The 14658-nt window shown below is 37.0% G+C and overlaps 1 protein-coding gene across 2 annotated transcripts in view; it reads right to left on the reverse strand.

Annotated features, from left to right (window-relative positions):
* Srp54 (signal recognition particle 54) overlaps nt 1-14658 on the reverse strand; it is a 65568-nt gene that overhangs the window by 7505 nt on the left and 43405 nt on the right. For both annotated transcript variants that reach the window (XM_004637091.2, XM_023721840.1), the window contains exons 6-14: nt 14478-14544; nt 14340-14397; nt 10759-10909; nt 9539-9687; nt 9175-9275; nt 8611-8697; nt 3570-3643; nt 3264-3372; nt 975-1145 (exon numbers count right to left, since the gene is read on the reverse strand). In XM_004637091.2, coding sequence (XP_004637148.1) covers nt 975-1145; nt 3264-3372; nt 3570-3643; nt 8611-8697; nt 9175-9275; nt 9539-9687; nt 10759-10909; nt 14340-14397; nt 14478-14544 — 967 coding nt within the window. The remainder of the gene's footprint in view (nt 1-974; nt 1146-3263; nt 3373-3569; nt 3644-8610; nt 8698-9174; nt 9276-9538; nt 9688-10758; nt 10910-14339; nt 14398-14477; nt 14545-14658) is intronic.

Genomic DNA, 14658 nt, shown 5'->3' on the forward strand with positions numbered 1-14658 from the left:
TTTGTTCTTTCATAGCTAATATTTTTATGTATATGCTTTAATGATTTTTTTCTTTACAAGAAGTTTTGGACAATTTCATTTTTGTGCATCTTGGTATGATTTTATTTAAATGTCTTTGCAAAAGGTTCATTTTTCTTGGAAATGTGGTATTATAAGTTGAACTAAATAAAGAAATTTTAAATCTTTAAAAAAAAATGCTTGAAACTATTGTTTGAAGCAAGGTACAATTCCCCTATGATGAATGCTATCACTATGAATATATAAAATGTACCAATAAGAAAAAACTCAAGGAAAAAAAAAAAAACATGTTCTTTTAAACATGTTCTTTTTCAAAACAAAGCTTAATCTTGTTTGAAGGAAGATAAAAACAATCAAGACCCTCAATGACAACATTTACTTTGTCTACTGTCTAATAAAAGATTTTGCCAAGAAAATAAATAAATAAATAAAACATTTGACCATTAACTTAGAATTAGAAAATTTAGTCAGCATCAACTGTTTCTAATTAAAACAGACAAAAATCACTGGCTTCATGGAACTGCCTAGAAACTGGATGAATCACTGCCATTGTCCAACAAGAGGCATCACATGAGACAAAGACAGACAGATAACTGCACTACTAGCAGTATGTCAAAGTAATCATGAGTTACTGGAAGAAAGCTACAGATGTATTAGCTATTAAACAGGGTCCGCAGGATTCTCCGAGAATAAAATTCTAACTTTTTCTCATACTTTCTTACATTCTCTAAATTTTCTACAATATGTATTACCTATTCATAAAATCATTGTTTTCAATATCATGAATTTGAAAATTTACATTACAAAACACATTATAAGTCCCAATAGCATTTGCCTATAACACGAATTTCAGTAGTGGGTTTTCTAGTACTGGCAGTACTCCTTCAGATTAATTTTTAGTTTCTGAATTTCTATCTTTTCATTTTGTTAATCAAGGATGAGCTTATCTGTCTTACCTTTGAAAAGCCCTTTGATGCCTCCCATCTTTTTTACCATCTGTGCAAACTTGGTGTACTGCGTGAGAAGTTCTTGAACATCTCTCGTTGACACACCTGACCCTCGGGCTACTCTCTGAATTCTTCCCGGCTGCTTACTGAAAACCTTGGCACCATCTGTGCTGTCCAGCTCTGAGGGTGAGGAGGCAGTTACATTCACTTGCAATTATTAGTCATCATCAAAGCAGTTATGTGCAAATAGGTAATACATTACTTCATAGAGCTTAACAGCTATTTCTTACACACAGAAAAAGATACAACAAATGGTCAAACCACCATGCAGATTTAACATTTTATCACTTGCAATATTTGCTTCTGGTTTTTAAATATTAAACATGTAATGTATTCAAAAGAATATTTTAGTATTCATGAACTATAAAAAAATACAGGACTGGTGAGATGGCTCAGTGGTCTAAAGCACCTACTTAGAACAAACTTAACAAAGCACAGGGACCGCGGTTCAATCCCCCAGCACCACATGCCAGCCAGCCCCGCTCCCTGGTGGGCTGAGCTGGCCACACACACACACATAAATAAATAAAATTAAAAAAAAAAAATACAATAAATGCACATATACCTTACCTACAGTTTAAAGAAAATAGAGCATTTTGAAAACTTTTGAACCCCCATCCACCATTTCTATATTTCAAATTGTACCCTTTCCATGCCCTCCACATATCAGAAGTACATAGTATATTTCAAAAAAGAATAGAGCTGCTCACTTTAATTCTATCCTAAGTTAACTACTAATCTTTAGTGCATAATTTAGTCTACATAAACAATCGGGGAAGTTTCCCACCTTTAAAAACAGAAAAATTAGCCAGGGATATAGCTCAGTGGCAGAGCACCTGACTGGCAAGCACAAGGTCCTGAGTTTGATTCCTACTATGAAAACAAAACAACGAAAAGGCCATTTTTAAACTGTGGCATAATTTTGAGTCTTTTTTTTTTTTTTTGGCAGAACTGGGGATTGAACTCAGACCCATGCACTTGCCAGGGAAGCACTTATTCCACTGAGCCATCTCCCCAGTCCCTTTTGAGTCTTTAAAAAAACACACACAGAAAAATTACATTTCCTAACATTAAATAATTACTACTAGTAGTATTTTATTCATAAAAGGCAGGCATGTGGCATATTCCTGTAATCTCAGCACTCTGGGAGGCTAAGGCAGGAGGATCACACATTTACGCCCAGCTGAGCAACACAGCAACTTGAGATCCTGTTCCAAAATTTTAAATAAATAAATAAATAAATAAATAAATAAATAGAGGGATAGGGATGTAGCCCAGAGGGAAGGACCAAAATGTAATACCAGTATCATACACACACACACACACACACACACACACACACACACACACACACACAAAAATGGTCTAATCTGGTGGTAAATTTCTATAATCCCAACATTCAGGATGATAAGGCAGGAGGACTAGAAACCTGATGCCAGCCTGAGCTATACAGCAAGGCTTTGTTTCAAAACCACAACTATAACAAAACCACCAGTTAATTCCCTGTAGTTTTTTGATCACTCAGTATATGAGACATAGTTCTTTTGGCTTTCATTGCATACAATCTCAGAACAGGATGGTTTTCAGTCAAAATGTGTATTTTGTCTGTATTCTCTCTAGTATATAACATCCCCAATACGTGGTTAGCTAATCCCAGTCTAATACCTTCAGGAGAGATGACCCACTGTGCAAAATAAAATAATCTTTGCTGTTTTGTTGTATCAGAAATTCTCTTCACAGGGGCCAGGGATACAGCTCAGTGGCACAGGACCTGCCTAGCAAGTATAAGATCCTGATTTTGATTCCTAGTACCAAAAAAATCTATATTGAAAAAAAAAGAAATTCTTTTCACATACTAAGCTGAAAAGTGTTAGTGTGGTACTTCTACTTTGATTTGTGTATATGTGTCCTTTCAGGCATAAAAAAAAAAAAAAAAAAAAAATGAGGCTTTCAGATATTTGAAAGCCACTATGTCTTCTAGATAGGTACTGGTTTAGAGTAACTTCAAAGTTCTTACTCAAAGGTTCATGATTATAGAATTAAGAGTTACTATAAATCTACCTAAAAATCTCTTTAGCCTAAATTTCCCAGTTCATGATTACAGAATTAAGAGTTATTATAAATCTACCTGAAAATCTCTTCTGTCTAAATTTCTCCCTTCTTGTCAATAAAATAGAGAAATGTCAATTTGCTGATATTTATAACACTGCCCCTGAACCAAGTGATCTGCCACCTTACCTTGGTCATTCATACTATCCATTATGGTCATTAATTTCTTTAGTCTTGCCATTGACTCCTGTTCATTTCCTTTGCTCATAAAATCTGTTCCAAAGCCAGGGATCATTCCCTAACACAAATTTAAACAAAGTCATTAATTGATGAAGATTAATTGTTTAAATGCCCCCAATTAATACTGGCATTACTGACACTAATTGTTAAAAGTTCTATTTTTACCCAAATAATTAAAGTAAGTGTATCTGTTCTTAGAAATCTTAATAAATACATAAATAAGAAAGTATAAAGTAATTTTTAAATATAACTAACCAAGATTTGACTGAAGGGGCCCATTTTCATGATATTTTGAAATTGCTCATACATGTCTCTCAATGTAAACTGACCTGCAACACAATATAAATGAGTTAGGCACATTAGAAAATACACATTTCCTTTCAACAGTACTAAGTTTCTGCTTATCATGAATTCATTTTGAAGCATACCCATGAGTATATATTCCCATGAGTAAGTATTCACCAAGCAGTTGTTACTACGCGTCTGATGACAGCTGCAGGGAAGGCAAAGGCACATAGATCCTGTCTCAGATCAACCTACACCCTATCAGAGAAGACACATACAAATACACAGGAAACTTGAAAACAAGGCACACTACCTACTAGGATGACTAAAGAGGATACAGAACAAATACAGCTCCCATATACTGTTGGTGAAAATATAAAACAGCAAAACCATTTCAGAGTATCATCTGAAGTTTCTTAAATAGGTTAGACATTCCTAACAGAAAATGATAGCTGGTGGGTGAAAGAGTACACCACAACAAAAAGAAAAAAGTATAGTCACATTGCAACTATATCAGTGACTATCAGAAAACTATGCACTGGGCCTGATTGTGCCCTCTTGTAATCCTAGCACTTGGAAAGCTGAGGCAGGATTCAAGTTCAGGCACATGGGCTACTTAGTAAGTTCAAGGCTGGCCTGGACTATACATCAAGACCCTGTTTCAAAACAAGTTATGCTGAATCAAAAAATACAAATTGGAATAGAGGGGGACATATTCTAGAATTTCTAGAACATGAAGTAGTACTGGGCTGGGGAACAAGCAAACTTTCTAGAGTAAACAAAATGTTCTGTTACTTAATGGGGTGTAGGTTACTATGTATTTAAAAAAAAGAAAAGGACAAATTTCCTTAGGATTTTGGTATTTTACTACACGTAAATTAACTTCCATTTTGTTTACCATTTTTTTTTTCTTTGAGATAGAGTCTCACTATGTAGTTCAAACTGCCTTGAGCTCACTATGTAGACTAGGCTAGACGAACTCACAAACCCTCCTGTCTTAGACTCCCAAGTGCAACCATGCCCAGTTTAACTTCAATTTTAAAAAGAGAAAGAGAAAAGGAACAAAGCAAAGAATAAAGACTATTCTCTATTTCTTAAAGATTTTTTAGAAAAGATACTGGTTTCAGGTTTTTTGGATTTGAAACAACAGAATAATATTTTTTAAAAAATGTAGCAGGCAGATGAAGATATAGAATTAAAAAGAAGCTAGGAATAGTGGCCCATACCTATAATCCCAGCACTATGAGAGTCCAGGCAGGAGGATCAGAAGTTCAAACCCAAGCTGGGCAACTTAGCAACTAGCAAGACCTGGTCTCAAAATTTTAAAAAAGGTCTGGAGACATAGCTCAGAGTGAAGGTCCTAGGCTGAATTACTCATATTGTCCAAAAGGAAGACAGTGTTAAAACTAAAATACATATTTGACTATTATATAAAGGGATCACAGAAGTCCAGAATTATGTTTTGTTTTTATGTATTTCATACAGGGTCTATAGGGTCTCACTACATAGATTGGACTCATAGTGATTCTCCTGTTTTCGGCCTCCCAAGTGCTGGAATTACAGGTGCATGCTACCATGCTGAGTCTCATTCACCGTCTCATTGTGCCCTGGGGGATGGGGTTGGCACCACATGCCAGGAATTGAACCCCGGTCTCTGCACCTGCCTAAGCAGGTGCTTTAATCTGCTGAGCTATCTGGCTGGCTCCGTCCAGAACTATGATAATCCACCATCATAGAATTCAAGTGAAAAAGTTTATTTCATTATCTAAATAAGATATGTGTGTGTGTGTGTGTGTGTGTGTGTAATTTATGTTTGATTGACTGATACTGAAGGTTAACCCAAGTGTCATGTGAATGTAGGACAAATACTCTGCCACTGAGCCCTAAAATAAAGTTTAAAAATAGAAAAGACATCAGGGGATAGAGCTTAACACCTATAATTCTACATTCCTGAATCAAGGCAGGCATATCTATCACAAATTCTAGTCCAGCCTGGACAATTTAGTGAGATACCAACACAAAATAAAATTTAGAAAGGGAGGAAGTCCTATGGATAAGGGGTGTACCTGAGTGCTAGGACATTTGTCTAACATGCTCAAAGCCCTTATTTGATCTAGGGAAGGGGGACAGAGAGAGGGAGGGGAAAAAGAGAGGAAGGCGGGAGCAGGGAGAAAAACAGCAGTTAACATACAAATATAAGGAATATGAAAAAGTAACTACATTTGAGGATTAGATGGACCTTGGCAACCTCATAAATGAGTTCTGTATTAAGAGCAAAAATAAAAATGCTGAGGCATACAGAGAGAGCCAAGTGCCAGAAAAGACACAGGCTTCATACCACACAACCTGGACATCGTACTAGAAGCCATGTTAGAGGTCTCAAAATAAGAGGAAGAAAGGGGAAAGAATCAGGCGATGAAGGATAAATTCATTGCCTCACTATTTACTGAAGACTTATTATGTGCCAGACATTGAGCTAGGTATCATGAACATAAAAGAGGAACACAGCTATATTTGGCTTTCAAGCTGGGAAGACAATATCAAATAACTATGATAAATAATACAATTAATTATAGCGTATAATGGAAACAAATCAGTAAGTTCTAACTTACTAAATAAAATATCAAGTACATTATCCTTGACCAAGGCCATGCAAGGAGCGAGCCAGCATGGCGGGGCACAGTGGAGGCAGGTACAGGAGGAGTGAAGGCATCAGCAAGCATCACGGGAGCTAACAGCACTCAGAGCAGCTGCCTGACAGGAAACAAGCAGGCAGCTGCCCTTCTGGGTGATGAAGGAGAGAGAATGCCAGAGGTTAACATAGAGGTGAACTCCCACACTCCTTTAAAAAGAAGTGCAAATGGTTTATTAAATGAGCACACCACACAATCCCCAAGATAAGTGATCAGGATGCAGCAACAAACTTAAGACCCTCTCCAGAAATGTCTGTCTGTCTGTCTCTCTCTCTCTCACTCTTTTTTAATCCACAAGTAACTAAGGACATTCCAAGTAAAATGCTTCCTTTGGGCTGTACAACTCTGTGGAACAACTGCCAACAGAACAGTCACCTCTGCTGTTTGTTTCTTCCCACAAGGAAATTTTGTCTGTTTTGTTGTTTTGAGACAAAGTCTGGCTATGTAGTTCAGATTGGCCTTGAATTCACTTTGTAGCCTAGGTTGTCCTTGAACTTGCAGCAATCTTTCTGCCTCAACTTCTCAAATGCTGAGATTACAGGTATGTGTCACCACACCCAGTGAACACTTTTTAGCCTTGAAACTGGCCCATGTATGATTTCCATCTTATGTGTAGCTAAGAGCCCACACTAGCAGGTGACGCAGTGACTAGTCAAAAAAAAATGGCCTCGTCTGGGACAGCAACTGTACATTTAAGAAACTGAAAGAAGTTTAGCATGCCTGACACATACCCTGCTAAGCACAACAGTGCCAAAACCTGACATGGATGATATGGGCTAGATAGTAGAATCATTTCAAAATATTCTAAGGACAAGAGAAAGCCACTGAAGGATTTTATGAGGGGCAGCAACAGGATCCAATCTGTATTTCTGAAAGATCTTTTTTGTTGCAGTATTAAAAACAAAAAAGAGGAAAAGAGTTTAGGAAGCTGGAAAATGTATGAAAAGATTGAAAGTTATTACAGTAAGATGGAAACTATCATAGGTGTTGGTAGCCAGAAAGAAGGGGATGGGGCAGAGACACTGAGAACTAGTGGACTGGGGAATGTTTCTATGCAACATTCAAAGATGATCTAGTAAACACACAAATAGGAAATTCAAGAAAAACATGGCCTAGGATGATATCTGGTAGGGGAAGGGCAGCACTCAAGAGGTGCAAGTATGTGGGAGGGAGTGCGAGAAGGAACAAAGTGGCAGAATAGTACTGAGCCACTAGAGTTAAGGGAAAAGATCACTTTGGGAGAAGCTGGAATGGCCAATAATAACATAAGTTGAAGGCTTACAATGTGCTGGACATTTCATATACATCAGCTAATGTAATCTTCACAATCATACCAAACAGTGTTATCTATTTTTACAATGAAAAAATCAAGGCTAAGTAGTTAGAAAAGGTTACATAGCTAAAAAATAGATCAGAGATACAAACTGAAGTATACTGGACTAAAGAAACTGATCTCTTAATCACAGTGACATATGTCTCTATAGGAGTGATCTTCCCTGTGGAGTGAAAAAATGTGTCCATTTAATTTTATTCTTTTTTTTTGGCAGTACTGGAGATTGAACTCAGGACCTTGTGCTTGCTAGGCAAGTGTTTATTCTACTGGGCTATCTCCCTGGCCCTAATTTTATTTTTTGTTTATTTATTTATTTTCTTGGTGGAACCAGAGATTGAACTCACCAACTTTTATTCTTAAAAATATTTTTACATACAAACACAATCTACATACACAAATATAATACATACCATCTTTAACAAAACAGATTAAAAGTATTCTAACTCATTTTTCATCTGTTTTTCTTTAAGGAACCAAAAAAAAAAAAAAAAAAGCCTCAATTTTAACCTTATGGCAATATGATAACAAGAAAATGAAAACAATTCTGTAACTGTTACAATTGCTTAGGGCCAGCCAAATAGCTTAGCTCAGTGGATTAAAGCACCTGCAAGCAGGCTCAGGGGCTGGGGGTTTGATCCCCGAGCCTGCTGTGTTGGCCCCGCCCCTGTGGTGCACTGAGAAGGCAATTGAGACTGGGTGTGGTGGTGCACGCCTGTATCCCAGCTCTTCGGAGGCTATAAACAGGCAGATCACTCCGAGTCTGATCTAGTAGTCAGACCCTGAACACCCTGTAGACCCTTCCCTAAAATACAAAAAAGAAAAAGAAAAAAGATTGCTGAAAAAATTATTTAAATGCAAATCATCTAAAACAGTATCATTTTAAGAGCTAACTAATAATACACATTATTGCTTGAATAAATAGTAGCTTTATCAGAAAAAAATGACGGAAAGACCTCAGAGATCAAATGCTTTATGCCTGTCATACCATGCTTCAGCTTCTCTATAAGAGCTTCATTGTCATCCAACTTCAACTCATTGACTTTATCGATCAGTCCCTCAATGTCACCCATACCTGTAAGACCCCAAAAAGAGAAGTGAACAACAGTGATCAGCTTTATCAAATATAAAACACAGTCACATATGTAGCAGCATTGCAAGGCAGGCATTTTACAGGTGAGGATACTGAACCTAGAGATTAAATAGTAGCAAGGAGGAAACAAGGCAGGGCCTCCAGTGCAGGGCTTCACTCCAAATTTTCTGCTAACTACACCACCTTAAGACATTACAAGAACGTTAATGTCATTACCACTTCTATTACTGCATCTATTTTGTTTTACTATACTCTAAAGCTTTTGTTCCAAAGAACATGCATCTTACTGATACCTCATAAACTGCACCACAGAAAACAGATAAGTATCAGCCCTGTTTCACAAGTGAGGAAGATAAGCCATAGAAAGAAATGGATTTTTTAACTAGCTAGTGGACAAGATTAAAATCCTAAACATTCTAAAAACTTTCGCAGAGACTATATTTCCACCAATGTACATACCAAGAAGTTTGCTGATGAAAGGCTGTGTTTTGAAAGGTTCAAAGTCATCTATATGTTCTCCTGTACCAATGAAAATAATTGGACTTTTTGTGGCAGCAACTCTGCACAGAAAAAGAAAACAAAGTTCTAGCAGATCTTCAAAGCTAAACAGACAAAGGTATAAAACTCAAATTTATTTTCACTATAATTAAAACAAAACTACCACGAGGCTCTAAAATTCTACTTAATCTTCCTTTATAAGCCATATTAAGTCAATTACTGGAATATATTTTAAAAGATAAAAAAGAAACACAAACAGACACATATAACTGGATACACATCCTATAATCCCAACAGAGAGGGCAGTAACACCAGTGATACTTACGCACTGAGAGCACCACCTCCTTTTGCATGGCCATCAAGTTTTGTCACGATTACTGAGGCTACATCTACTTTATCTTTAAAAGCCTTAGCCTGGGCTTCACAAGCCTGCCCGATGGAGGCGTCCATCACATAAACAATGTTATCAGGTTGCTAGAAAGTTTAAACAGAAAAGGATACATATTTTTACTGATTTTAACAAATTTCATCATTAGAAGCTATGGAAAAATTACTATAAATGTTCAATCAATAAATATTTGAGGGAGTACTATGAACTAAGTACATAGGTCCCAAGGACAAATAAGTAAGAAAATCTTTGTCCTTCTAGCACTGCAAATATGAACTAGAAAGAAAATCCTTGTCTTCATGATACATGGCAGGTAAGACATAAGAGGCGTCTTTCAGCAGGACACTCAGGGAAATGCTTGTTGGAGGTGAGAGGCAATGCTTCAGCTGAGATTTGAATAAAGAATAAAAAGTAACGCAAGGATGTAGAAGAACAGCATTCTGGGCAGAGGAATGGCAAGAACAGAACAAAGTAGTGCCCAAACTAGTAAAACAGGCTGAGGTACTTCCCTTAGATCTGTTTACCTTGGTCAAAATAACTGCATAAATAAGAAAGAATCTTATTAGCACTAGCCACTACTCGAAGAATCACTACCATCATCCCAATGCGACACCTCACTTCCTCATACATGCCACAGGCTATCTATAAACCTCTGCTACTCACCATGTCACTTTCATCAAGTTTAAAGAGACACTAAATAATGATCAGTATGCTTAAGTGCTTCATTTTGGAAAAACTTTAAATTTCACTTGTTTCCAATTGAATTCAATAACTTATAGAAAGGAAATTCAACAGATATTAACGCTAATTCTTGTCACATTTTTGCTATTTTTTTTCTATTTGGAGCCCAAAATGATGAGATTAAGTCCTTATCACAGAGATACAGGTGCACAAAACAGAAACAAAATAATTATACTCTGCCTTATAGGCAAAAAGTTATTTATTTATTTTATTTTATTTATTTATTTATTTATTTTTTTTTTTTGCGGAGCCAGGGATTGAACTCCAGCCCTCGTGCTTGCCAGGGAAGCGCTTATTCTACAGAGCCATTTTCCCAACCCCTCAAAAAGTAATTTATACTGACTGTAAAATCAATCAGAGTTTATAGTTAAATTAACTAAAATCATTACGATGCTATTCCATGGAAAGCTACTTACTATAGCATTAGCAACTTGAAGCATTTCTTCAAACAAAGAGTCTTCCTGTTTGTGGCGACCACTTGTATCAACAATAATAATTTCAAAATTTTCATTTTTGAATTTCTCTACTCCTTCAGAAGCAATGATAACAGGATCCATTTCTGTATAGCTATATAACACGGACAAATGATTTACCAACCATAATAGTAAAACTCCCAAATATATTAACGTGGAAATTATCACCCTACATCTTTACTCTCAAAGTCCAAATGATCAATTATAATTTAGAATAAAATGTATCATAAGTACTAAATACAGAAATCGACTTTTAGAACAGCATGATGTATTATCCACCTCTCCAACTACTAAAGTCTGTAAGATTCTGTAGTATGCCTTCTCTGACTAAGTTGCTTTCTTAAAGTTACTTTTTATGTCTTCTTTAATAATTGAACTCATGTTACAAAGCACTGTTTGTTTACATAGTACTGGAGATCAAACCCCAAGCCTTGTCCAGGCCTGGCTATCACTAATCTACACACTCCCTCTCTACAAAGTATTTCATATTTGCTTTTCTATTTAACACTCTTTTGTAACTACTTTATTAAACCATTGAGTATTCTTACAAAATGTAACTTTTATTGTTATAGTAGGATTGCAGTAAGCGCAAGGTCAGCCTAAACTACACAGTGATACTTTTTCTCAAAAAAGCAAAAACAATTTTTTTTAAAGTTAACTTTTAAATTGTACAGCATGCCATCAGATGGCTATGCAATACTTACTAAATAATGCATACTGCTGAATGTTAAAGGTATTCCAATTTCTTGGTATTCAAAAATATGGCCAACATGAATAGTATATGAATCTCATTTTTAAATTTTTTTTTCAAAAATCTTTTAGGGGCCGGGGAGATAGCTCAGTAGAATAAGTGCTTGCCTGGCAAGCACTGGGTCCTGAGTTCAAACCCTGATACAGAAAAAAAAAAAAAAAAACCCTCTTATTTATTTGGTACAGGGTCTCACTACACAGCTCAGGTAGTAATACTGCTGTTTCAGCCTCCCCAGTGCTGGGATTATAGGCATGCATCACACACCAGATTTCAGTGGCCCACGCAACAGGCCTAGGGTTCTGGGGTGGTATGCATGCGGTACCGGTGATTGAACTTGGGTCTGTGTGCTTGCATGGCAGGCACTTAAGACTGCTGAGCAATCTCCCCAAGTAATAAATCTTATTTCTTACAAGTTATATATGGGTCAATGACATGATCACATAGGCCTTTGGTTTTTATTTATGAATTTGGTACACGGTCTCAGTATGCAGCTGGGACTTACACCAATCCTCTTGTTTTCAGACCCCCCACCCCACCCTGTGCTGGGATAACAGGTATGCACCACCACACTTGGACTCATTGTGGCACAGCATGAGGGTGGGAGGATGGGGGGGTGGGGCCAGTGCGGCATGCAGATTGGGATCGAACCCTGGTCCCTGCACTTGCTGAAACAGGCACTTAGTCCACTGGGCTATCTTGCTGGCCCAGGCATTTGGTTTTTAAAAGGCAAATACTCACCACAGAAATTTAATCCTGTTTCTTTTTCATTATACCCAGCCATCCATCTGTCTATCTCTTTTGTTCTTTTTGTTTTTTTCCCTTTTGGCAACAGGGTCCACCTATGCAGTTCAGACTGGCCTTGAGCTCACTCTGTAGCCCAGGCTGGTCTGAAATTCACAACTGTTTCTCCTGCCTCAGCCTCCTGAGTGCTAGGATTATAGGCATGTGCCACAATGTCCAGCTCATTACATTTTCATAATCACTGGCAAAAATCTTCATCAACTTGAAAATAAAAAAAATGAGGTCACATTTTACTTTGCATTCTTCTGATTCATAGCAAATTTTACATACATGAGAACTGTCCAACAGAAAGATGCTAATTAAAATTTTCTTTTTTCCTCTATATTAAGAACCAATCTAGGCATGGTGGCACAACGCTATACAAGGCTGAGGCAAAATGAACACAAATTTTAGCCCGGCTTGGGCAACTTCACTCAGTATAAAGGCCTTGGGTTCAACCCCTTGTATCTCCACTACCAAAAAAACCCAAAATCAAGTAGGAATAATCTAATATTTAAATGAAGAAAGTTACCATATGTGACTTTACTTTCTCTCACAATACTGGAGATAGAACCCAAGGACTTCTGACTGAGCTACATCCTCAGCTCATTTTTTTATTTTGAGACAGGATCTAAATTGCTAAATTACCCAGGCTGGGCTTGATTTTTCAATCTTCCTCACCCAGCTTCCTAGAGTGCTATAATTACAGCTGTGCATCACAACATCAGAATTCACTAGCTTTTGGCCAATCAAAAAGTAGAAATCAAAAAAAGAGTATAAACATTACTTCAATAGGAATTTACTGGTTTGAAAGAGAAAGAAAGAGGGAAAAGGAGTAAATAAGAGAATACAAAAAAAAGTGGAAATCCTTCTATATAAGAAGTTTCTCAAGTCCTTCTAAATTCTACCTAGTTTGAATTATTTAATGAATGCAACACATACAGACTATTTCACAAATCGGTGATATACAAAGTAAGGGATAGCAATGATCAAAAATCTCAATTTGAGATAATTTGGGATTACAAATCATTTTAGGATGATCAAATGCAAATATATATACACACTTGCCAAGCAGGTGCTATGCACTGAGCTATGTTTCCAGCCCTCAAATGCAAATATTTCACGGTGATACACTATGTGATTTTTTTTGTTTATGTATTTGGTACAAGGTCTCACCACGCAGCTCAGACTCATAGTGATCCTCCTGTTTTCAGTCTCCCCAGTGCTGGGATTACAGGCAGGCGCCACCACACCCAGTCTAGGTAGCTGGCTCATCATGTCCCGAGCAGGGCCGGCATGGCATGTGGTGCCAGGGATAGAAGGCAAGTCCCTGCACTTGCCTAAGTAGGTGCTTAGTCCGCTGATCTATCTTGCTGGCTCCACTTTGTGTTTTTATGTGACACTCTAAAGAGTTTCATTCTCTGCTCCCTGATTGTGTTCAGTGATGGAATGCTTCAGACAGGTCTTAAAGGAAACAGGAATAAGGAGGTAGAAGGAAGTAGGAAAGCATACCCCACAGGATAAGTATAGGCAAAGTCATCAATTACACAATGTCTGCTTTGATCTACCAGGCTGGGTCAGTAAGGTCACGTTAATGTAATAAACAATGTTCATTATACTCCTATTTTGCTGCATACAGGATTATACCCAAAAAATAGAAGTTAAAATGTACCCATATAACATGAAATTTTGAAAAGTTAGATTAAACAAGTTAAATAGGGCAAGGTGACACAAACCTGCAATCCTAGCAACATTTGGAAGGGTGAGGCAGGAGGAGTCTAAATTGAGGTTAGCCTATGTAATTTAGCCAGCCCATTGCAAAAGAAAAAAAAGGGCTGGGTGTGTTAACTCAATGTGGTACAGTGCTTGCCCAACAAGCACAAAAAACTGAATTTAATTCCCAATACAAGGGGGAAAAAAAGGCTAAACACATACAAAATACAAGCACACAAGATGAAGCATGTGAGTAACAAAAGAAAAAAGAGTAACCTACCTCCCATAGAATGGAATTCTTGCTTTGGTAGCATTCTGTTTCAACTGGTCAAAAGCCCCTAAGAGATAAAAAGTTAATGAATCCTCCAACTTGAAAATAAAGATTATAGAAAGCAAATTTCAAATTTCAACACAGTACCTGCTCTGAATGTGTCTGCACATATCAAACAGGTCTTCCAACCTTTCCTCTGGTAATAATATGCTAACTAGGAAAGGAAGATTAAAAAGAAATAGTATCATAAGACAGAATAATTTATCATATGATTTTTATTCTTATTTACCTAAGAAATAAAATGAATCTGCATGTCTGAGCCCTATAA

The sequence above is a fragment of the Octodon degus genome, unplaced genomic scaffold (genome assembly GCF_000260255.1).
Source record: "Octodon degus isolate 3935 unplaced genomic scaffold, OctDeg1.0 scaffold00086, whole genome shotgun sequence".
Classification (NCBI taxonomy): domain Eukaryota; kingdom Metazoa; phylum Chordata; class Mammalia; order Rodentia; family Octodontidae; genus Octodon; species Octodon degus.